Here is a 25,943-nt window from a genome sequence, read left to right on the forward strand (position 1 = left end):
CCTACTACATTCAAAGCATAATGTTATATGTTAGGCTAACATCTGCTCAATGTTAGGCAGATACCACAGTGAACAAAACTGCCCTTGTGATTGTGAGGTGTTGTTTTTCAAGGATACCATGGAGCTGGAGAAAGGGGATGGAAATAGGTCAAGTTAAAACATCACAAAGCTCAATGTTCTTACCTAGATCAGCCATTTTTCTTGAATAAACACTCTCTGTAATACCATTTCACTGATGTCACCCTTTATCTGGTTATTACAATAGTTTTTTAGTGGTCTTTATTGAAGCTTTCTCAGTTATTTGGTTAATTTAATCTTAGATCTTTGCTCTTTGTTTGGATCTGTATACATACCTTTGGGGTAGAAAGCCTGTGGGAGCAGATATCAGTCAACACACTGGACTCCTTGTGTTCCATTTGGTGCCTACAGTATAATGTAAAGAGAACGGAAAAATGAATCTGGGAGAGTTAGATTGCAGAATATCTAAAAGAAGAAAACTATGCTTAGGTTGACCTAAGAAACCTGATCCTGAAAAAATAAACGAGACCAAAAGATAGAGAACATGTCACTGATATCAGCTTTCATGCTCCAGGTTCCATATTGCAAAAAGGTACTAGTCTAAGTGTGGACTATTGCTACCAAACCCAATTTCTGAGTGGAAACCAGTGAAGTTTTCTTTTTCTGCCAAGATTTAGTATATAATTCTCAGTATTGTTGTTTCTTATAATTGAACTTTAGACTTAGAGAAAAATTAAATTTTATAATGTAAAGTACAGACCTAGAAAAAATGAAAAAGGAATGTCAATTTTCTTTCAAGAAAGTAGGGAGAAGTTAAGCAAAGGGCCTATGTTGAAATATATGAGAATAAACATCATATATCTGAAATATATGAAAATAAATCCAAAGTACAATCTTAGATTTTATTTTATTAACTATTTGTTTTGTTAGTCTATAATTTTTATTATTGAGTTGTTCTTTTATTTGTTACAATTCATAAAACTATGTTTTTGACTTCATTAGTGTGTGATGATAATTGTAATTAGAACACATGATAGAATATTGGTATACACAGAAAAGGGCTACATCTAAATTGGTATTGAATATGGCTAGATACTTATGATTTTAACCCATAGTTATTGAATAATCATCCACATATTCCCTTCCTACTCTTTGATGAGAGTTTGGGTGGGACTATGGGATTTGAAAGGGTAAGTAAGTGAAAGATTATCACAAAGCTCTGCTCAGATGCCTTGCCACCTCATGGTGCCTTTTAGCTTACAGAAGGCACTAGCTCACCCCTCTCCCTCCAATTCCATGCCCTTCCTCAGAGAACCACAAAGCAGGGATGGCTAAAGTGGGTCAGAAGTAGAATTTTCAGATTGATGTATTTTTCATGCTGCAGCTACAATTGTACTCTTCTGAGTAATAAAGCATATGGGCCAATATTGAAGGAGGAGGAGAAATGGTCAGGTGGGTGAGAGGACGGTGGACAAAAAATAAAGTTTATTCTTCCTTTTGAATTTCTGTAGAAAAACTTTCAGATATAAAGAGAAGAAACTGATTTAATGATTAGAAATTTTGGAAAAAGTTACATAAATTCTTGACACTAGGTAATAACTAAATGATCAACCTCTCTTAATTTTACAGACAACAGAACCTCCTGCAAAATTGTTTTCAAGAAAAAGTATGTATCGTAAAAATCCATTGATACAGCGGCATATTAATGATACTTTCTAATGTATCATAATAGAAAAAAATCTGTGCATCAATAATGAGTAATCATCTGTTGATATTAGTCAGTCTCCCTCTTCGCCCTTTTTTTCTTCTTAAAGTTTACTTTCAGTTAATTCTTAGATTTTGCAATGGTCTTATCAAGAAATAATGTTGGCCTTTCAAGAAGGGGTCTCATGGGGATAGAAGGGGGCAGGGATTAAGGGAACTAGCTATCATAAGAACAGCATCAAATATCACAAACCCATTCTACCATGGGAAGCCATTAAGTCACATGGCTTTGCAGACTTGGCTGGTGAGGTAGGATCCCTGGGTCTGTCTCTAGCCATTTTTCTGGGAGGGGACCTGGTCACCTAAGAAGTCATGTAAAAAGGTATGATCTGAGACTTGGAACAGGCAGACAAGAGAGTATATTCATAAGGCCCAGCTCTGGATCTAGTCAGACCAATCAGAAAAGAGAAAGGGGTTAGAGAACAACACATACTCAGACTTACTTTTTCATATGGATACCTGCTCAATTCATAGGATATGTAGCAAATACAAAAGCTTTGATTCAAGAGAATATTTCTCAGTTTAATATTATAATGGAAAGCAACTGAAAACTCGGTTCTATTTACCATATTTCACTACATAGAAAACTTTAGGAATATCTATCTTTCATATATCAAGGTTAGAAACTCTCACACCTACCCTAAGAGTCATAATGTAGGTCCATTATTTATTATTTCTGGTAGTAAGAAAAATAATACATAATGAATATTTTAGTTTATACGGTTGTAGTTGTAGTGGATTAGAACAATTACTTTCTCTGTTAAAATTTAGGTTTTAGTCTTAAAATACTTGATTTAGGATGTGATTATATAAGGCAAATATTATACAACATATGCTGTCATCAAAATATTTTTTTCAAACTACTGGCCATTGTCTCTACAATAAGTGAAAAAATATATTAGGAGATTTGGAGATTAGAGCAGAATGAAATGGTTTTCCCTGGGGTGCCCCCAAACACTCTCAGATGAGTCAGGAGAGCACACTCCATAGAGGTGTTCATAGAATACAACATAGGTGTTAACTTTTCTTTGAATGTTGGCCTGAAACGTGAATAATTTCATGCTAACTTAAAGCAATATTTTGGGTGTAAACAGCCCCATTTGAGGAATTCTATTGTTTACCCTGGTGCCCACATACCAGCATTCCAGGCTTTGCTGCCAATTACTTGTGTTTACAGCCTTTATGTCTTAAGAGTAATAACAACTTAAAAACAGGCTACTAGTTGACCATAGGCAAGAGGATTTTTGCAAGCCCAAAATATATTTCCAGTAAGTAGGTAGAGGTGTATAGAATTCTGCAGATGCATTCTGTAGAAATACTTTTGGTCCAGTTTAATCTATGACAACACCATTGACCGCTAAGGAAATGGTCATCCAAATCTGGTCCCTGGATTTTTATTTCCAGCTCAAAATGAGGAATTCTCCAACTTGCCTATCCTTGCTCAGCCCTCCTGCCTCTGTGAGACCCAGTTCTAGCTTGGCCCTTAGTGTCTATCTAAACTGATCTGTTCCTTCACTGCATCATCTTTTCTCAGCTTTCCTATCTATGACGGTTTGCACTGATACTCGTTTTTTGGCTACAAAGCCATTCAATCTCCACAAAGCATTAACTTTTTTTGTTGCCTATCCAATAATTCTTAACAATTAGCAGTTGTCATTGCCATATATACAGATAGCAGGCTCACCCCTGCAGTAGGAAATGGGCAGAGAGATGGCTTATTTTTTATCCTTACATCTTAGCGAGATGGATACCTCTGAAGGCACTCAAATGTTTTGACCGCATCTGTTTTAAGAAATACTTTGTTAGAAATAATCTGGCATATTTTAAATAAAATGTAGGGTCATAGACACTATGTTTCTTCCTGACAAAATATTTGCATGTTATGTGCTTAGACAGCAATTTGGTGATTTTTTTCTTTTTTTTACCAGAAAGTCATTTATCCCAGTAATAAATGTTGGGGGGGAAAAAACTTCTCAGGGAATGTGAATCAAATGGAAACATGTAAAAAAAAAATAGTTGACTGTAGTACAGAATAAACAAGCTTGAAATTAATCTGAAATTCTAAATAGAAGCTTTACTATGTTCTCTTTATAACCATGATGATATCCAGCTATGCATTGTTTGATATAAAAAATTAAATGTTACCCTCTGTCCCAGAATAGAGTAAGTTGATACATGATTTTCTTTTCATTCCTGCTTGCCTCTTTTCCAGGTAACTTCTGAAGAACTAAATAGTATAATTCAGAATATAATGACCTGGGTTGTGGCTACAGTGACCAGTATATTATACCCAGCCATCACAAAGTATGAAGAAAGGTTGCGAAATAATGCGTACCCAGTATCTGATGACTCTATCCTCTCTTCAGATAGTTCGAGTTTCTGTAGCACATGCAGTGAAGAATTTACATATGGAAGCTACACATCTGCAACAACTAAAACATTTCAGGGAGAGCCCTGTGCATTTTCAGTTGACATATCAGTAAGGCAACCAACGACACCTTTAAAACCACCTGCTGCCCATGTGGAAAAAACAGTTGTGGGAAAAACATATCACATGGAAGGACAGTCTAGAACATCTAAACTCGAATATAATAAAACCAGCATGACATATGCATACCCTAAGCTCAGAAGCTGTAAATCTGATAGTTACCTTTTAGCATCATTTGAAACAGGCACAAAAAAATCTAAGGATGCTACCACCGAAACAGATGGCTTAGAGAGTCCACAGTTTTCTGATCAAAAAGCAAAAGCGATGAATGAAATGAAGAATTTAAAGAATGTTTTTGTTAACTTTAAGTGCCACTTAAAAGGGGAAACTGAATTGATTTTAGAAAGCATTTTTCAAGAAATGATGTCTGATTTAACACAGGCCATTCCCTCTATTTCTTCGGTTACTGCTGAAGTTTTTGTTGGCCGAAGTGAGCCTGAAAAAGGTGACTTGCTCTCCAATGTTGATATCTGCTCAGTAGCTTCAGAGATTGTGGAAAATATGCTTGAGAAGCTACAGTCTGCTGTTGAGAAAAAATGTGTAGAGATATTTTCACAAGAAGATTTGTCAGTTAACGTTAAACCAAGCTTAACCCCCAGTGGAGGATATCTCACTCCGTCAAATGGAAAACCTTTAAAAGCTTCACTGCCTTTGGACCCCATGTGTGATATTGCAGAGGATATGGTCTGTGCCATTCTGGAAAAGCTTGTGACTCTTGCATCTTGTAAGCAAAATGAACTTCCCCATCTTGAAGATGCAACTAAACCTTCCTATCAGCAACGTATGATAGACCCAAAAGCTGACAAAAAGTGTAGTCCTGAACCTGGTACAACTAATTTAATTGTTAAAGAAGAGATACAAAATTTAATATCAAATATTTTTTCCCAGTCCTCTTTGGTTGGCCAAATAGAGGAAGCAATCAGCACTATACTAGGATATGTACAAACTGAACTTGAAAATGAGAGACTTATTGCATCTGAAGAAACAGTAGTACTCCTCCAGCTACTTGATGATATCTTCACTCAGCTACATCAGGAGCCAGTAATAGCAGATGTTCAAAAATGTAAACACTCTAGACTGAGAAATCCTTCTGACACTGAAGAAAAGTACAGACTCACTGCCACTAGATTATCTAATGGTCCTAGGTCTGGAAGACCATTTCCACCTATTAATGTTCCTGGCATGGTCCTTTATTCTGAAGATGACAATGAAGAAATAGACAAAATTGTGGAAAATGTGCTTGATTCATCTTTCAAAGATGAAAAAGTAAAATCACAAGAACAGATTCCTGAGCATTGGTTTACAAAAGGAAACACTTGTATTCAACACAAAAGAAATAGCAAACCGCCTACAAAGCCTGCTTCTGGAAGAAGCAAAGTTGCATTTCACAATGGGGAATTAAAGACTGACCTACCACCTTTTAATAATAAAGAAATTTTAAAGGAAAAACCCTGTTTGAATAAAGATATTTTGATTTTCAGCCAAGATCAAAAGCATCAAATACAAAGGGCTTCAGAAAACATAGTTAAAAGTATTTTAACAGAAATGCTCAAGGACCTATCTTCTGTTCCTCCTGGTCACTTAGACAGTAAAACTGGCAAGGAAGCTTCAGTTCTTGTTTCAGAAAAACCTCAAGGACTGTCACATCAAGAATGGATGGACCAGATGTTCTCTGTGTCAGAAATTACTACAGTGGCTCAGGAAATAACAGATGCTGTGTTAAATATACTTCATAAGGCATCAAGCTGCATTTCCCAAACCACCAGAAGTTCCATTTCATCATCAGTTCATCAAACTTCTCTAGATGATAGTTCTGACACTCCCCACCTGGTCAAAGAAGCACCAAATAAAAAGCCATTAAAGTTATGGTTTGACAGTGAAAATAAAATGAAATACTTATCTTCACTCAATGGAGATCCTGCAAAGCCTTCCCTGTTAAAATCAGAAGAAAGTGCACCAAAAGCTATAGATGACATTACCGATAAGATCATTAATACAGTTTTTAAAAGGCTGAAGTTATTCGTTTGTTCAAAATTGCAAATGTGCTTCAAACATTCACCTGCAGAGCAATCGTCATTACAATCTCAACTTAGTACTTATACAACTAAAGTGGTAAACATTGTTTTGCATGCTATTCAAAATGAACTGGAACTCAATAAGAAAAAAATAAATCTTAGAGAAATAGACCACATCAAACCCGTTAAACGTAAAGGATTTTTTGCTGACACTGATAACTTAGAATCTCTTGTCCCAAATCTCAATGATGACATTATGGCATCTCCATTATTAACTTGTATTTGTGAAATTTTATCAAGTGGACATTCAGATCAAAGCAATATTTCACTCTCTTCAGATAAGTCAAGGCCCACAATTTCATATGGATCTGACAATGTTGATAAACAAAACATTTTGCCAAGGAGGCAGGATAAAAAATCTTTTTTCCAATATTTAGCTACTCCATGTGCTCTCCATAGTGTCTTTAATGAAAAAGATCTCAAAGAGAATGCCAGACTGCAAGTGTTAGATAGTATTGGGGAAACAGTGTATGAAATGTTATGCAAGCTCATAGGAGCCCACCCTCACTGTCAGCCATCTTTTAGTGAGCTAAACAGAGAGAAGATGAATGACAATCAGCAAACAGCTACTAAATTGCAGTCAAATATTCAGCTCACTTCCAAAACAATTTTGGAATATATCCTGGCAAAATTATGTAGTGTTGACACGGATACCAGTTTTGCAAGTTCTGGATTTAAAGCTGTCTCAGAGTCTCTTGATATTGACAGCCTATCGTTTGCCTCAGTTATTGAGGAAATAGCCAAATGCACTGATATAATCTCCAGCATAGTTTCCAGGATGGTTCAGGAGGATAGTAAAGAGGTGACTAAAAGCAAGGCAAAAACTGTTGCCCGTGTGCCTTCCAAAACAGGGAGCTCAAAAGAAATGCATCCAAATAAACTGAAGGCTGTGGCTTCAGATATTCTCAGTATGGTTTTTGCTAAACTGGAAGGGTTTGCCAATGGAAATTTAGAAACTCTGGGTTCTATTAATGATGGAAATAAAAAAAGCAATAAGATGCATTTGGAATGTGAAAGTCCTAGTGTTTTCACAGACACACATGAAGGACTGTTGCAGTCTGCTTTATACATGAATGCAAAGAAGGTATCAAGTTCTATTTTGAAAGCTATTCAAACAGAATTAAATATGAACTCATTAGATTTGAGGACAAATGTAAAACCCCCACCACCTGAGAAACAAATGCTTAAGAATATAGTCAATTTAATTTTAGATGCAGTTTCCTCAGATATATTTAATGAAACTGAATCTGAAGAGAGAGGCATTGAAACTTATCGATACAGGCCAACCTATGGAAATTTTCTTCCTGGAGGAGCTGAGTCAGATTCGTTTCTAGAAGATGCTGCACATACAGAGAAAGAATTCATTGGAGAGAGAACATCACTAAGAGAAGAGACTAAATCAGATTCTCTTAAACAATGGTTTCTAGAAAGAACCTTAAACAAGATTGAAGTGAAACTCAAAGAAACACAGAAATCTCCAATTGTTCCTATTATAAGAAATATTTTGAATGAAATTTTTCAAAGTGCTTTGGTCAATCAATTAAATGTGCTTCCTCTCTCCCACTCTCATTTAAGTGGCATCCCTCACAATGTGGATGAGCCAATTGCTCAAACATCTGTTCAATTTACAGATAAAATGATGGGTCCTTTAGTGTCTGAAGCAGATGTAAATATAGTGGCAGATGATGTTGTTAGAACTATATTTCATAAACTTTATTCAGCTGCCATAACAGAGAGAAATGCAAGTGGAAATCAGTATAAAACTGTCACCTTTTCAGCAAATGTTTCTTTTCATGAACACACCTATGGAGGAAAGTCCTCTTTTACTGTGCTGGGTAAGAATCCATGTACTCTTCAGCCCAGATTCAATGTTGACAAACAGACCAAAGTAAATGTAGTTGAAGATATTGTGCAGGCAATCTTAACAAATTTAGAAACTTTTGCTACTTCCAAAGTAAAATCTCTCCTTTGTCCCCAAATCGACTTCACCATTCCAATGGCATTACCTGTTCAGCAGGATAAGGGTGCATTAAGCAAAGCATTATCAGCCAAAGATTCATATTCTGTCGATCAATTTTCCTGTTGCTCAGTGGATCATATTACATCAGAAAAGACCAATTCATTTTGTCAACTCCCTTTGAATAAATTAAATACGTATGCAACAGAAGTGGCCAGAAAAATTTTACAAGGAATCAAACATGAGTTAGATAAAGAAAGGGAAAGTCCTTTCTTAACTCATAACATTGTGGTTTCTGAAAGTATTGCAAGTCAGATTGTTAACACAGTGTTAGATATTGTATCATCTAAAGGCATATGTGACAAAAACAATTCTGACAAAGAGATTGATTCAGATAAGCATGAAGGTATTATTGAAAAGCTGTTTAATAAGACTGAATATCGAAAAGTACTTCAGTTTAAAATACAAGATACCATTGAAGATATCTTATGTGATATTTATGAAAAAACATTGTGTCAGAATAATCTCTCATTTGCCACACCCACTCTGAAATGTAGCATAGCTGGTAAACATTCCCCAGCAAATTCTGAAGTGTTCATTGAGGGTACAAATAAGATTATTTCAAAACTTTCAGTTCCTAAATCAGATGTCAATTTGGTATCCAATGATATAGTGGATATTGTTCTCCGTAATCTCAGTTCTGCTGTCATGCTTGGCATAAACACAAAGGATCCTACTTCTGCAAAATTGCCCCTGATGTTTTGTGATATATTTCCAAAAGCAGAGTGTCAACAGCCTCCTCTTATGGAGTCAAAAAGTGAAGAGAAAACAGAGTGTTTTCCATCTTCAACAAATCTGAAGTTAGTCTATGCTGATGATAGTCAGATAACTGTAGTAGAGAAAGAAGACACCAAGAAATTTGCTCCTGACCCATGTGAGGAAAATGCTAACTTCATCACTAAAACTATTTGCAATCGGTTAGAATCTTTTGCCAAAGAAAGAATAGATTCGTTAATTACTCTTGCTTTCCAGCCTAAAGAAAAGTCATTTGTTAGCCCGGAACTGGAAAATTGTAAACAAGATGACAGCTTTTTTCATGAATCAAGCCAATTGGAATCAAATGTGGATGTCCTGAAAATATCAACTGAAACTATTCTCAGCCAAGAGCTCACAGATTCCACTTTTGCCAGTTACAGAGAAAAACTTGGATCCACAATTCATCTATCACAAGCTAGTCTTAAGGAATATGCTGACATCATTGCCAGTGCCATTTTGAAGCTTGTTAAAAATGACTTAGACCTAGAAATCCAAAAGACATATCCATATCCAAACAATATTTCATTCCAAGAAAGCATCATTGTGAGTGAAATTGTCAACAGTATCTTAAAGATTTTATATGATAAAAGATCTGTAAAGGAAATTAGTTTTTACTCAAAAGACAATCCTAATTTATTTTCACAACTAGCTGTATCAAATGAAATATTACTGGGACAAAGAGAGCAGGAAAAAAGCACCAAACTATCTCTGTTTCCAAAGTATCCGTTAGAACAAAACCAAACGACATTGGAAAAGGAAAGCCAGAGAATTGTTTTGGAAGAGATATTTATGAGAAATGGAGAATCAAAACAAAAAGAAAAAACTGCATTGCTCAGTGCAGTGGAAGAAGTTTTAAATAAAGTATATCAAAGAATAATGGAAATCATAGGCCATTTGCCTCCATTTAATGAAATCCCTCACTTTAATTCTAAAATTAAAACATCAGACATAACACGATCACATATTAACAGTGCAGCAAAGGATATAGTTGAAAGTGTTTTAGGGAAAATGTACTCTGTAGTTGTGACATCATTATACAAAAGTAATAAAAAAGTAGAAGCATCTGACAACAATGATAACTTACCCAAGAAACCATCATGCATCAGAGAAGCTAAACAAGCAGGAAAAGTAAGTAATCCCACTAGCAATGTAATACCACAGGTTTATCCTTATGCAGGCAGTCGAAATGTCTCTCCATTGGAAAACACTTTTTTGCAGTGTTCACCATTGCAAGTGGGAAAGGATTTAGTCCAAATGGTTCTCAATAAGATCACAAATTTTGCCTCACTTCATCTAGAAGAGAATTTGTCTCCTGAAGGTTGTTCTAATGAGTTACAACCTCTAAGGCTACACAGTTCTAAAGTGAGCCCTAAAGGCAGCCCTAAGGCAGGTTTTAAAACAAGTTTAAAAGCAAGATCAAAAGTTACTCCTTTGCCTAAATTGAGAACAAAACCACAACTAGGATCTAGTAGTGCTAAGGCCAAAAGCAAGACCAAGTTAGGTCCTGGAGACAAGGCTCCAAAAGACAGCCGATCCAAGACTGCCATGGGGCTGCCACATATCCTATCAACAGGAGATGCCAAAAACCTACCGGAAACCAAACTGCCCACTTCAGAACTACAAATATATGCCAAGGATATAGTAATTAATATCCTGGAAACAATTGTGAAAGAATTTGAAAAGGTGAAGCAAACTAGAGCAATGGTAAATGTTAAAGCTTTACCATCTGATCAAATCATGGCAGCAAGTAAAATAGTAAATACAGTTTTACAAGAATTATATGCTATAAATAACCAGAATTTGGCTTATCTGATCAAATCTTCACATCTGGATGATCTCAAACTTTCACAGGGAAATATAGGTGGAGGGTCTATTGCCAGTCCACAGGCATGTTTTTACTTGGAAAATGTTTCTTCACAGCTGGAACAGATTTTTCCAAAAGAAGGTATTTTTAAAAAAATGTTTGACAAATGGCAAGCAGAATCAAGTGACATGGAAAATGAAAAATGTAAGCTGTTGAAGACAGCTGAAAATGTTTTGACTGAAATTTCAATAAAAACGAAGAAATTAGAATATTCTCTTTCACTTTTAAATTTGCCATATCTTGAGGATTGTGAAAGCATGCTCCATAATCGTTTTAAAGGAGCTTCTCCTAGAGCTGAAGATACCAAAGTACAAATTAATATGTTTGGAAGGGAAATTGTTGAAATGCTATTTGAAAAATTACAGCTGTGCTTTTTGTCCCAGATATCCACCCCAGATAGTAAAGAAACTCTAGTAAGTAGGAAGGAACACATTACTACCAAAAGTAAATATGGTTTTCCAGCCAAGGACATCCTCGGCAGTGTACCAATCTATAACACGAAGACAAAAGACCAAATTTCTTTGGGTTCTAGCAACCAAATTGTTCAAAAAATTGTTGAAAGGGTTTTAAACATGTTAGAGTCATTTGTAGACTTGCAGTTTAAACATATCTCTAACTATGAGTTTTCTGAAATAGTGCAAATGCGTATAGAAAACTTTTTTCCTGTCCAACAGAGACTATTAAGCAAAAAAATGTTGCCAAAGTTACAACCCCTTAAAAAGTTTTCTGATGAATCCAAGTCAAGTACTATCATTTCCAAGGAAAGTGTGCAGAATACCCTTCTACAGTTTCGTTCATTCCAATCAGAGTTACTTACATACGCTGTTAACATCGTCTGTGACATGCTTGGTATAATTAAGAACAAGCTAGACAAGGAAATAAGCCAAGTGGAACCATCTTCAATTAGCATATTGAAAGAGAACATTGTAGCAAGTGAGATCATTGGCACACTGATGGACCAGTGTACTCATTTCAATGAATCCCTGATCAAAAACCTTCCAAAGAAAAGTTTGTTCCAAGGAGTGGAAAATACCTACGTTGTTAATCAGGCTGAATTAGCAACTAGTATGAAAATGCCCATGTCAAAGTTAAAGAAAGTTAGTTTTGGGAATAATCCTCCACAAATCAGTGTACCCAGTTTGGTGGTTTATTCAGAAGAAGATATGAAAAAAAAGTATAGGGCTTCATCAAATTTACCCTCGTATGCCAGAGCCTCTGTAGAAGACACAATTAAAAGCTCAGAGCCAATGGACAGGCCTGATTTAGAAAATACACCATCACGCTCTAGCAACAAAGTACAAGAAGACTTCAGCCCAAGGGAATCTAACTTTGGCCATTTTGATCAAGCCATGAAAGGAAATAGCTCTCTCCCTGAAGGCAGTGTCCTACAAAAACTGTTGAAGAAAGCAAATGAATCCACAGAAGCAGCCTTAAAGCAAGCCATGTCATTCATAGAACTGGGAAAAGGTGAAAATCCAAGAGTGTTTCATTATGAGACCCTAAAACCAGTTGTTGAGCCAAACCAAATTCAGACAACCGTTTCTCCACTCAAAATATGTTTAGCTGCAGAAAATATCGTCAATACTGTGCTGTCAAGCTATGGCTTTCCAAGTCAACCACACAATAATGAAAGCATGGAAACAATGAAACCATTTTTCATATCAAAGCAAAACCCTTTGACTGTAACTTCTGGAGGACAAAAGAATGAGGAGAAAACTTCACTTAGAATGTGGAATAAAAGAATCAGCTGTATATCTGAAGAAGAAAACAAAAAACCTGAAGCCAACAGGGGAGATTTTTCTTTATTGCAAAAATGGGAGAATAAGTGGTACCCCGAGATAAGGACCCTGAAGGAAGTTGAAGTCATTGCTTTTGCTGATCATGAACTGGGTCCAAATGAAATTCATTTGATAGCAAGACATGTCACCACATCTGTGGTCACATATTTCAAGAACTTTGAAACTAGAGGTAAGCAAGAGATAGCCTATTTTAAAAGTTGGCATAATTTAGAAAAAGAAGATATGTTCAAAAGATCTGCTATCCAACAAGCTGCATTTACTATTTTTTCTAAAAATAGCCTTAGAGGTGGGGTATTTAATTACTTCTTAATAAATCAGGATACTAAAAAAAGAAAAAAAAGTAATACATTCACATGGTTTGAATCTGAAAGGGTCTGCTGTTCAGTTTTCAGTATTTGCAGATCAGAGAAAATAGGATTACTTTAAAGCAGGAGATTTTGGTTGAGCATGAGGTATGAGGTCCAAAGAGTTTTTAAAGTTCTTATGCATGACTTCTTTATAATCATACAAATGTACACTTATTGATTAAAGGTTAGTGATTCATTTTTTCAAGGTGTACAGCTTAAGTCTTTGCCATTATTAGTCACAGTTTATGAGAACAGTCATATTAAACATCTTGTTTTGTTTGCATTCTGGTGTTCTTAAATTCCTTTTAGGTATAATACTCTAAACATATCGGTACAGAGATATTTTTACTCCCTTTCTAAGAATGCTTATCTGTATATATTAGGTTGAACCATATGTAATAGCCACTTTTCTATATTAAAATCTGTTGATTATTGGCAATTTCATAAAATTCAATCTAATAATACTATAATAGCCCTGAACTGGATCAGTAATTCCAGTTACCAGTAATTAGTTGCTACATTACTAGTCCAGATACATCACTTGCCCATCATTCAAATGAGAGAACACATACTACCAGTCCTACCCACTTGCACTAGGAGGTCATTTCCCATCCTTAAAACTGGTATTCTTTAAAGGTGGACAGTTGTGTGCCTGCAATTGCAAGCTCATAAATAGACTTTCTTCAAGCATTGCCTAATTTAACTTAGAGAATTAATAAATAAAAACAAAACAAACAAGAGAAGATTCATGATTCCATCCTATTGGTATTTAGCTTTTTCTATCAAATCTATTTTCTATTCTCAGACATGTCCAGGGCCTTCCAGAGATTTCATTCACACTTCTTCCACTTCAAATACTCTTTCCTCCCTCCCTTCATCTCAACATGGCCAAATCCTATCTAACAGTCAAAGCTCAACATAAAGCCTCCCCATCTCCACAGAGTCTTGCCTGATTCCACAGGCAGAGGTCTAATAGACGATCAAGTTCTGAGGAAGTTTTGAGAAAAATAATTGTGTTGCTCTGGCTGCCACTCTAAGAAGTTGACCATCCCAAGTAGGCATATGATTTGCAATAAATATTCTGTTAAATGAAGAAAGAATAGAGTCCTGTGCCTAGCTGGGCCGGCCCTCCATCTTTGTGACAAACTGTCATCTAGGGATTGAAATACTACTGACATTGCAGTCTACGCGTAACCTTTTTGGAGTTGCACACTTCTATTTCAGTCAAGTTGTCATTGTAACACAACTGCTTAGCTTCCTAAAAGTAATACATAGCATGAAATTAAATGTTTTGACTAAAAATAGTTTTTAATCATATAAGGTCTTGAGATCACTGCAGACATGCTATGATGTAACAATAAACTTCGAAATCATTTTCTGCCCCAGAATTTCCAGCTTCTTAGAGCCCATAACCATTTAGTGAGACAGATATCAGCACTTGACTTAGAGATTTGAATTCTTCAGGGTTATTTTCTCAACTTTCTGGCTAAAATTAACATTCCACAAGATGGAAAATAAATATCTGAAGAAAATCCAATTTGTTTCTTAGCTAGGTTTTTCTTTTTCTTTAGTGAGGTGCTCCAAAGGTGAAATTCATATGTAAACAATTACCAATATATTGAATTTTCAATATTTCCCTTAGTGTATGCTAACAATGGTAATGTTTTCTTTTTTTAAGTTTCCAATGAGGAGAAGATATCTATTATTTCTACATTTCCAAGGAAAAAAGATGAATCAAAACAGCTTCTAAGAAGCATATACAAGGATTCTTCACTTTATCAATTTTGTGAACATCTCACTGAGTCTGTCATTTGCCATTTACTTTCAAGCATTTCTGATAGCACCAGAGATGGTAGAGAAAAAGAGAAAGCATGGGAAAGCCAAAATGCAGCATTTAACAAGATCATTTCAATTGATACTCAAGTGTTTGAGAACAGGTCAATTTCTATTGGAGAACTTGCTTCAAATATTTCTGAAATCATTATTGAAATCCTTTTTAATAGTAACATTATAGAGGCTGACATTGCACAGCAAACGTTGTCTTTAAAAACAAAGTACATGTACTGCCCAGGAGTAGCTGCTGCTGACTTTGATGATCTCTTTCAGGATCTCTTAATAGGAGTGATTCATGTACTATCCAAAGAAATAGGAATAAGTCATCACCTTGAAAGCACTGGAAGAAATAAGTCATTTTCCATGCTTAGAAGCAATGGTGTGCCCATTTGCGACAAAACAAGTACAATGGAAAGACAAAAAGGCTCCAGAGATTGGGAATCATCTACTCACCAAATTGATCATCTCATTCAGAAAAATAAATTAAATTATCTGGCATATAAGTTAGACAGTCTGGTTGGTAGCCTAAAAACTCGTGAATCCAAAGAAGTAGTCAATAAAGTTTTTAATATTGTTTTAGATTTATTTTTACCAGATGAACACCCACATGAGGCTATGGATTCTGATAAAAAAGCAAGAACATTTTTTTCATCCTCAAATGATCAGAAAAGTAATAGCATACTTGGAAATAACTTAGAGATCACTCCAAAATCATTTTTTCTTCTCAATGTTGTGTGTGAAAAACTTATTAGAACACTTTTGGAAAAATGCACAAACCCTGTCTTTGTTGATAATTTAACTCTTTCTGATGGAATATCAGCAGAAGAATGTCAGCTTTTAAAAATACTTCAAAGTGTAGAAGATGAAGAATTTGATTATTGTAAGGGAGCAATGGACTGTGAACAATTTCAAGGAGATTATATGTCACACCTATTGGAAAACCCGGCAGAAATGGATCAGAATTTATTGTCATCAGACTCTATGCTTACTATTATTTCCCACAGCTTGGTTAAATCATTGATGGACAAACTATGTCACAGTATACAACTCCCCAAAAGTCCACCTTGTACAAACAAGCATTTAATGTATAGAACAAGAGAAATACAGTCTAGTTTCATAAAAGCAAAAGCGGCAGAATTAACAGAATTGGGACAAGGTAAAGGCTCTTTAGGATTCATGAGTTACAACAGTAATGCTTTGACAGGATCCTTGAATAATCCCAGTGTGATTAGCTCCAAAATACAAGCACCATTTGGCAAGAAATGTTCAGTAAATTCCTCTTCTGTGTCACTTCTTCTTAAAAGACAGGGAACAAAGGATATGGATACAATAGCCATCCATAATAAGCTGTATCCAGGAGATATGAATACAGGTATTTATTCAGCCACATTTTTGGAGGAAATAATTTCAGAACTGTTTTTTAATCTCTCTACTTCACTGTGGGGCAAAAATGAAAACATCACTGAGGCCCGGCTCAATGAGATGAATACATTATTTGTCTCCAACGTAGTGAATGAGTTTAATAACGCACAAGTCACTGTTTTACGGAATGCTGAAGAAAGGCTGTGTTTTCCACCAATCCATAAAGAAGCTGTTAGTAGGATTGTTGGTTCAGTTTATTGTGATGTTTTACAGCAATATAAATTGATAGTGACCTGTGGTAATAATCTGGCACATGACAATAACTCAATAGCTGAACAAATAACTAATGGCATATTGTTAGAGATTTTAGACTACCAACTCCCATCCTGCTTCAGGGGAAAGCTCATACCTAATTCATATTACCCTCTTGAAGCTGAAATTATACTACAGAAACTTCAAAATAACCTGAGAGAATTTACTTCCCAACACAGATCTTCAAAAGGCTATAGCACCATGTTGTCACACTCATTTTTAGAAGATATTATCAGAAGACTTTTATCTCAACTCATTCCTCTACCCAGTAAGGCTTCTTCTTTGGGAAACAAATATTTCATGAGTTCAGATTTTAATGACATGTCTACCTGTATAATAAATAAGGTTATATCAGCCATTTCAAAACATAGAATTTGGTTCACTATATATAATAATCAATATCTATGCACAGGAAAAAACCTCCAGAAGATGGTGGATTCTGTTTATGGCAATCTTGTACAAATGTCTGACTCTCTTGATTCAATACAGAAAAGTATAATCAGCCAAAGTCCAATTATGCTTGACCGAATAGCCAGTTTTATTATCCAAGAGATTATTGAAAATCATCTTCAGCCGTTTTTGTGTGGAGAAGATTTACCTCGTCCAAACACTCCATTGGATGCAATATCAAATATGGTTAAACAGGTTCTCAGTGAAGTCACAGAGTCACACAGACCCCAGACACCATCACCCTTAGGTATTTACCCTCACACATTTGTAGGGGAAATTGTTGCCAGACTTTTATCAAAGATTTTCAGTCTAAAGCATAACACTGCAATTGAACTAGAAAACATGACCCAAAAAATAGTAAACTCAATAAGTAACCATTTTGCCAAAGCTAAAATTCACATTCTATATGATGACAAAGAACAGTCTTACTCCTCTGTAGATACAGATATTGTAGATGAACTCGTCACCTCAGTTTATAGAAACGTTTTAAAACAGCATGGGATAGACCCTGAGGTTGATAAAGAGTCTCAAGACAGTGATATTTTTGTGGAAAATATTACCAATTTAATTGTAGCAGCTATTACAGATTATCTTGTTCATCCACTGTTTTCTGGGGATTTGTCATCTTCCTATTCTATTTCAACAGCTGAGAATATTTTTCAGGACATTCTTAGTAACAGCAGTAAATCTACCAAGCCAAGTCAGTGTTTATCTCCATATAACACCTTGCTGCCATATACATTTTTAGAAGACATGATCAGAGTACTATTATCTAGGATCTTTCCTTCTGCATCTAGCATTGTTCCAAACAGAGAAACTCCAAAAGATAGATCAAGAGTGAATTTCAATGAAATTGCTTCAGAGATAATCAGTGATATTAGGATGAAAATTTCCCAACATGAAATTCGATTTTCAAAAGATGAAGAAGACACCAACTTTGTGTATTCAGAAGATGATGTTCAGCATCTCGTTGACTCAGTATTAAAAAATATTTCACAAAACTCTGAGTCTCAAGAATCAGTTGAGCAAAATATCACAAGCAGTAATGATGTTCTGATTGATAGAATAGCAGGTTTTATCATTAAACATATCTGTCAACAACATCTTCAGCCATTTGTGGATGGGAGGTCATTACCTTCTTCATCATACACATATTTTGATGATGAGAGAAGGCAGTGGTTTTATGCCAGTGTTTATTCCTCAACTTTTTTGGAAGATGTGGTCTCTGGGGTTTTAAGCAAAATATTCCACAGGGTGTTAGGCGTTGTACAAACAAAATCAGTAAGAGACTCAGAAGATGAACTGTTTGATAAAGTTGAAAAACTCATACATTTGATAGCAGAGGAATTTTCAAAAGCCCAAGTTAGCATTCTAGAGAATGCTGAGGAACAATGGTGTTTGCCTCCGGTGGAGAGGGATGTAGTCAAAAACATTATTGACATGGTGTACAGCAAAGTTTTGCAAGAATATGATATGGAAATAATGCCTGATAAACATTTTCTAAATGACACAAAGACACTGGCTGCAAAGATCACTAAAATCATCCTGGCTGAAACTTTTGATTTCCAAATTCCTCCAAATATTATAGGAAAGCTTCCTTTTAAGTCACACTCCAAACTCAGTACTAATGTTTTGATAAAGAGAGTTCAGTGTGACATTACTAAATCAAGGTTCAAAAGACAGGCTTCAACAATGTATACTACTATGTTATCACAGACCCATTTGGAAAAAATCATCACTCAGCTTATATCTCAGATGAGTCCATTGGCCTCCAGTGCAGAACACCCAGATACTTGTCAATTAGGTTTAAGTAATACAGTCATAAAACTGATAAATGAAATCATGTCAATAATTTCAAAACATGCAATATGTATTATTAAACATGGGAATGAAAAACAAAGTATGATTTCAGAAAAAGATATCCAGTCTATGGTTGATTCCATTTATGCTGACCTTTCATGTTCAGATGTATACCAGTCTCTTAAAAAAGATAAAAAATGTATAAGTAACATACCTGTTCCAAAAATAGCAAGTTTTATAATAAAAGAAATCTTTAACCATCATCTTCAGTCATTTTTATCTGGAGATAAAACTCTTCTTTCAGCTGCAGTTGATCATACTTATAAACAAAAAGCAATAGATCATAAACAAAGAGAGTTGTCTGTCATTGTGAACTCGGCTGTCTTTTTGGAGGAAGTAATTTCTGAGCTTTTGTGTCAACTCCTTTATGGATTCTCTTATAATGTCTTGGCTGCTGAAAACCCAGATACAGTAAAAGCCAAAATTACTGGCATTGTTACAACATTAGTAAAATCAATTGTTCTGGAGTTCACCACATCAGAGATTTTAGTTGCAGATAACTCTGATGATGATATGTGTTTTTCAGAGGGATATAAAGAAATGGTTCAAAAAACAGTCAACCTAATTTATGAAAACATATTAGATGAATATAAATCTCTGATTCAAGTATATAGGGCTATACAAAGTGACAGTATTTGTTTTGGAAGGAAAATATATCATTTGCTGTTGGAACAAATTTATGATTATCAGGTGCAGTCATTGGTTTCAGGAGAATTAGTATCTTCTTCCTATTCTTCCCTTCAAGCTGATAATATCATCAGAAATGTGCTCAATGTCATCATGAAGGATAGCCACTCCTTGCCATCATGTATTACTGTGCTGCCTCGTTCTCTTTTAAAAGATATGATTTACAAGCTTCTAGTGCATATCTTCCCTTCAACTGACACTAAAAGTGAACTAAAAGAGAAAGAGGTTTTACCAGATTATGAGTTTGTGGATGCAGCTTCAAAACTGACTGATGAAATTATCAAAGAAATTTCTGAACATGAGATCCGTCTTGCCACAGCAGACGAGATTGCAGAAAGTATGCAATTAGAAGTGATTGAGAATTTGGTTGACTCTATATGTAATAATATTTTGAAAAAATCTGAATTTCAAGCTGAAGTACAGAAAGATGCAGACAAAAGAGGAGGTTCATTCCTCAGTAAAATAGCTGGTTTCATTATGAAGGAAATCATGGATCATCATCTGCAGCCATTTTTACATGGTGAAGAATCATCTTCCAGTGACTTATCTGGTTATGACCATGTCTCTGTAGTTACTAAATCTGGTAAAGAAAAGACACAGCCTTCTCTATATTCAGCCACATTTTTGGAAGATGTAATCGTTGACCTCGTTCACAAATTTTATTCTTTTCCAAGTATTACTGAAGAGTCTAAGAAAAATGAAATGCCAGAGCCAGACATTGTGGGCTTGGCTATAAAATTTGCAAACTCTCTGATAGGAGAATTTAGGAAAAGTGAAATTAAAGTTCTACCAAATGCTGAAGAAATATTCTCTTTTCCACCAATTGATAAAGAGACAGTTGATAAAATATCCAATTTTGTATATGATCAGTTCATAGGAAATTATGGATCTAAAGATATTCAGAAGGATGATAAAAGTAATGTTGTTATAGAAATGATTGCTGCTTTAGCCCAGAAGGCAATCTCTGCTTTCAAGATTCAACCACTTTTTTCAGGAGACTGGTCTTCCACCTTTTTTTCATTTCTAAATCCAGATAACATCACCCAAAGGGTTCAACACCTACCACAGAAAACCTCTACACAGATAAACAGATGCTTAAAAGGAAACCAACTTACTTTACCCGAACAATTGTATAAATACACTTCTGCAACCTCAGACCAGAAAAATCTGTTGGACACTTCGGAAACAGATAGAGGTGCAATGAGTAGAAAGAAGAGTTTCAAAAATGAGGAGACTTCAACGAAAAAAGGCGACATCCAAGATCCAATAGTTACCTCTATATCTACAATTATGAAAAACAACATGTTTAACCTGTTGTCAGGGTCACCTGCAGGTGTAGCAAATAAAAACAAAGAGAATAAAAATAAAATGGGAATTTCAATTCAAAAACTTAATGAGAATGTATCAAAAGTTACTTCTCCAACTACTAGTGTGAAAAGTAAAGATACTCAGGAGCCAGATTTAAGGATACCACTTAAAAACAAAGAAATAGAGAAGAAAAGCATATCAGCTTCAAAAGATGAGGAGGGGCAAGGTAATGAAGTACATACACAATTTCCAATAGCTACTGATGTTACAGAATGTGAGAAGGAAATACTTGGACAAGATTTTGAAATAGACAATGAAAAGAAGATTGACAAAACAAGAGAAAATTCATTAAAAAAAGAAGACAAGTTCTTTCAGTTATCTTCTTTGACATCCAAAACAAGAAATACAAGGACTTCAACAGAGAAAACTTTGAAAACAGTTGCTCAAAGGCCAAACAATGAGGGGAGAAAAGACTCTCCAGTTCAAATAGATATAAATGAGGAACAACACTCAGATTATGAATGTGTTCAAAACGTAATTGAAAATATTTATGATGACGTCTTAGAAATATATTATTCTCCAGAATCAACAGATTATTTAAAACTCCAGAGTCCCCCAAGTGATACAGCATCGGATGTAATTCAAGAGGTCGGCAAAGATTTTGCACAATCTATTTCAGCAAAGGATTTATCCCTCTCAATTAACAAAAATCTCCCTGCCAAAGAGAAAGAAAATGAGACAGAAAGAGAGAAAGAGACACAAAGAGAGAAAGAGAGAGAGAGAGAAAGAGAGAGAGGGGGGGGAAAAAAAGAGAAAGAGAGAGAAGAGAAAGTTAAGGAGAATAAAAATGAACCTAGTAAACCGGACAGTCCTCAGTACCCAGCAAAAAGTAAACCTGTAATTTTTCCTGCTACATTTTTAGAAGATGTTATCACTGAAATGGTTAACAAATTGATCTTTTCTTCCTCACCAGAAACACAAACATGTGATAGATGTCAAAATGTAAGCGATGATGAAAATCAAGCTGAACTGTATGACACAGCTATGAAACTTATTGATTCACTATTAAAGGAGTTTTCAAATGCTCAAATTAAGGTATTTAGGCCAGATAAGGAAAATCAGGTTTTTTCACCTGTAGATAAAGTGTCATCAGTTCCTAAAGTACCTCCCAGGTGTAAAGAATCAACTACAGATGAAGCAGCATCTAGCATTAAGAAAATAACTGTGGATAATATGCCACATATACATAAAATGACTAAAAAATCCTCTTTGAATAAGATACCTTTTCTAGATAAAATACCAGCAATTGATAAAACATTAGTCAACAAAGTTGTTCACTCCTCTGTATGCAATATTTTGAAGGAATATAGATCTCAAGACTCCATTTGTAAGAATATAAAGAGTAATGGGGAAAATTTAGCAAGAAGACTAACTAGCACAATGATAAAGGAAATTTTTCAACATCAGCTTAATTTGATATTTTATGATGAGGTTCCAGCTTCAGCATGTTTCCCTCTGGAATCTAAGGATGTTGTTAAAAAGGTCCAAAAGGTGGCTCAAACAGCTAGCAAAGAATGTCAAACATCATCACCATATACCGTCACACTGCCTCATGAATTTTTAGAGAATGTGATTTCTGCTCTTCTGTCTAAAATTTTCTCAACAGTATCCAACACCAAAGCAGAAACATCTGACGGCAGTTGGTTCACAGAACTGGATTTCCTTCAAATGAAATTATTAAGTACAGTTACAACAGAGATATCCAAGGATGAAGATATGCTTATACAGTATGTGGAATCCTTACATCCCAATGATGATGAAATTATTCAATTAGTGGTTGATTCTATTCATAATAATCTCTTGTCACAGTTTGGATCACAAGAGATTATACAAAATTGTGTAGCCAGTGGATGCAGAATCCTTTCAGAAACCGTAGTTGACCTAGTTCTACGAGAAGTAGCTGGCAATCAGTTACAGAACTATTTTTCCGCAGACCTAACTCCACATCAGTGTGCAGAAGTTGACCATGTTGTTGAAAATATTCTTAAAGATGTTATCCAGACTGCTGATGCTCCCCAGCCTCAACCATCACATGCTCATATACTACCTTATAACATAGTAGAAGAAATTGCTGTAAACTTTTTATCAAAGCTTTTATCTATGTTTCCAAAAGTGGATAAGGAAAGAAACAAATCTCTAGAAGCTGAAATGCAAAAAATAATCTCAAAAATATTAAATTCAATACAAGAATTTATCTCCAAAAGTAAGATTAAACTTGTACCACCAGCCAAGGAATTGCCTATTGTTCCTTTAGCTGACAATGAAACTATTGAAAAAGTAGTTAATTCTGTTTACACCAGTGTTTTAAAGCACTCTGGCTCCCATACTTCTGTATTTAAAGATTTGGTGGGTAACAGCAATATCCTCTCTGATATAATAGGTTTTTTAATGGTGAAGGAAATTTCCAATTCTGAATTTCAGCCTCAAGTAGAGGAAGAAGTATCAAGTTCAGAGTTAGTTCTAGAAGCTGTCAAAGTTATGGAAAAAGTGGTCAAAATTGTTGATGAATTTAAGCTCCAGGAAAAGTCTTCATCCAAAAAAGGTTCTCTGTTAGATGCCGTGTTTTTGGAGGAAGCATTGGCCTTGTTCTTGGCTAAAATATTAAGGTTGCCAAGTGCCTCAAGCAAAGATGCCAAAAACTTATCAAAGCCTGAGTTAAATAAAATTGCATCTCAACTGACAAAATCTGTGACAGCTGAAATTTCCAAAAGTAATATTAGTCTTGTTGCTGCTGATCCTGAGGAACACTTTTTAAATCCAGAAAGTATAGAAATTATTTCTCAGGTTATTGATTCTGTTTATAGTAATGTACTGCAACAATCTGGAACCCAGAAAGAACTTTATTTTGATATAAAAGATACAAACAGAGTTTTCCCTAAAAAAGTGGCTAGTTTAATTATTAATGAAGTTTCAAATTTTCCATTAGATATAGTTAACTCAAAGAATTCAAATCCAAATCTCTTTGGAGATCTGGACATTAATAGAATTATTCAAAAGGCACAAAAGTATGCTGTTAAAATGATCCCTGACTTAGAGGAAGAAGAGTCAGCTCAAGATTCAGTTGGAGAGGAATTTCCAATTAAAATAGTTCCACATGTTGGGAATAAACCGATCAAAATAGATCCACGCATTATCGCAGAACACCTGGCAGTAATTTCTGTAAAAACTCAACCTCTTGAGAAACTTAAAATGGAGTGTTTAAGAAAAACTGGACATAGCATAGAAGAACTGAGAAGAGTGTCAATAAGTGGGAAAGGTTACTCATCAGACACGTCTGATGTAGGAAAGATGAGGAGAGAAAGACGTATCTCATTGGATAAGACCGGACGACTAGATGTAAAACCCTTAGAGGTAAGTGTAAAAGCAATAGCAAAAAAAGAATAGTAATACATGGTTGTTCTGTTATTCCCTTCCTCAAATATGTACATGGTAATGCCTTTTTTGTTGTTATTGCCCAGCCCAATAGGAGAATTGGTCACATCAGTTCATCCATATAGTCGTATGATTTACTGGGACTTGCCATATCAGCTCCGTGGCTCACTCTAAAGGTCTCAGGCTAGTTTTCCTAAGACAATCAATTTAAACTGGCATTTTTTTTTTATAGAGTGGGAATACAGGGACATACTTTTAACAGTAAAATAAGGCTGACTGAAATTATAATCTTCATTTGAAGATTCAAAATATAGACTATCTCATGTAGTTCCTGTAGTTCTTCATTGTGGATATCTAAAGGTGTTTAAAAGGACCAGTTAATAGATTATCAGGATCTATGCAGTTTCTAAAACTATCTAAAATAGTTTTAATTTCTCAAACTTAAGGCTCTATAGCATTAGTACTTTTTACTTTTAGCAACATTCATCAACGAACATTAGACTACAAATTCTTAGATTATACTTATTATTTCACTGTAATTATATTAGCCTTACTCAAGTTCTTCTACACTCTAAAGACGTACTCAGTTTCTTTCCTCTTCTATCCTTGTTCTAGACCTAGCTGCCCTAATGCTGCCATTTTTATGAGTCCATTTTCTCTTGCTATAGACCTAGTTCTGCCCTGCAGCTCCATGGTCAAGCCCCAAATATGTTCAACTAATTGGGACTTTAAAATGCCAAAATGATGTCCATGTTAAAAGGAGACTATACCACTGAGGACAAAGGGATTGTCTGGCCAATAGAGTTATACTGATCCACTACACATTTTGATTTTTATGAAAGCCCCTCATACTGAGGGTGTTCACTCATAAGAGGACTTAGTGTGCTTAGGGATATAATCTATGGCCTGGAAAATGAGCAAAGTTTCATAGAACCATTCTCTGCCCTCCACTAACACAGAAAATCAAATTTGACAGTATTTTAATTTCTTAAGGAGGCTATTTCTATATTTTGTTTTTAAAGAAGATATTCTTTTAGGGTTCCATTATCTGAAAAATGGGCTTATAGTGTTAACAAAGGCATGTTGAGGTGTATCATTGTTAACTCAAATCAATTTAGAGGTTTTGTGGCATCATCAAACACTACAGAATTGGGGAAATTCTATTATTTAATTATAATTGTCTTTCCTTTGATCTTTCTTTAGACATTGAAAATGGAAAGCAAGATTTGACTAGAGAGATGAGATTTATTTTTTATTTATTTATTTTTTTTAATTTTTTGTTTATTGCAGTAACATTGGTTTATAACATTGCAAAAATTTCAGGTGTACATCATTGTACTTCTATTTCTGCATGGACTACATCATGTTCACCACCAAAATACTAATTACAACCCATCACCACACACATGTACCGAATTATCACTTTCACCCTCCTCCCTCCCCCCCTCCCCTCTGGTAACCACCAATCCAATCTCTGTCCCTATGTGTTTGTTTATTGTTGTTATTATCTACTACTTAATGAAGGAAATCATACGGTATTTGGCCTTCTCCCTCTGACTTATTTCACTTTG

General features: G+C 35.1%; 1 protein-coding gene across 2 annotated transcripts in view; it reads left to right on the forward strand.

Annotated features, from left to right (window-relative positions):
- The window catches only part of FSIP2 (fibrous sheath interacting protein 2), a 96,796-nt gene that overhangs the window by 52,154 nt on the left and 18,699 nt on the right, over positions 1-25,943 (forward strand). The window contains exons 15-18 of one of the 2 annotated variants that reach the window (XM_087435464.1): positions 1,648-1,684; positions 3,995-10,425; positions 10,474-12,950; positions 14,807-24,351. In XM_087435464.1, coding sequence (XP_087291590.1) covers positions 1,648-1,684; positions 3,995-10,425; positions 10,474-12,950; positions 14,807-24,351 — 18,490 coding nt within the window. Of the gene's footprint in view, positions 1-1,647; positions 1,685-3,994; positions 12,951-14,806; positions 24,352-25,943 lie in introns of both variants that reach the window. The other variant, XM_087435463.1, reaches the window with a different exon arrangement.

The sequence above is a fragment of the Ceratotherium simum genome, chromosome 9 (assembly GCF_057802395.1).
Source record: "Ceratotherium simum simum isolate JZ-2026a chromosome 9, ASM5780239v1, whole genome shotgun sequence".
NCBI classification, from domain to species: domain Eukaryota; kingdom Metazoa; phylum Chordata; class Mammalia; order Perissodactyla; family Rhinocerotidae; genus Ceratotherium; species Ceratotherium simum.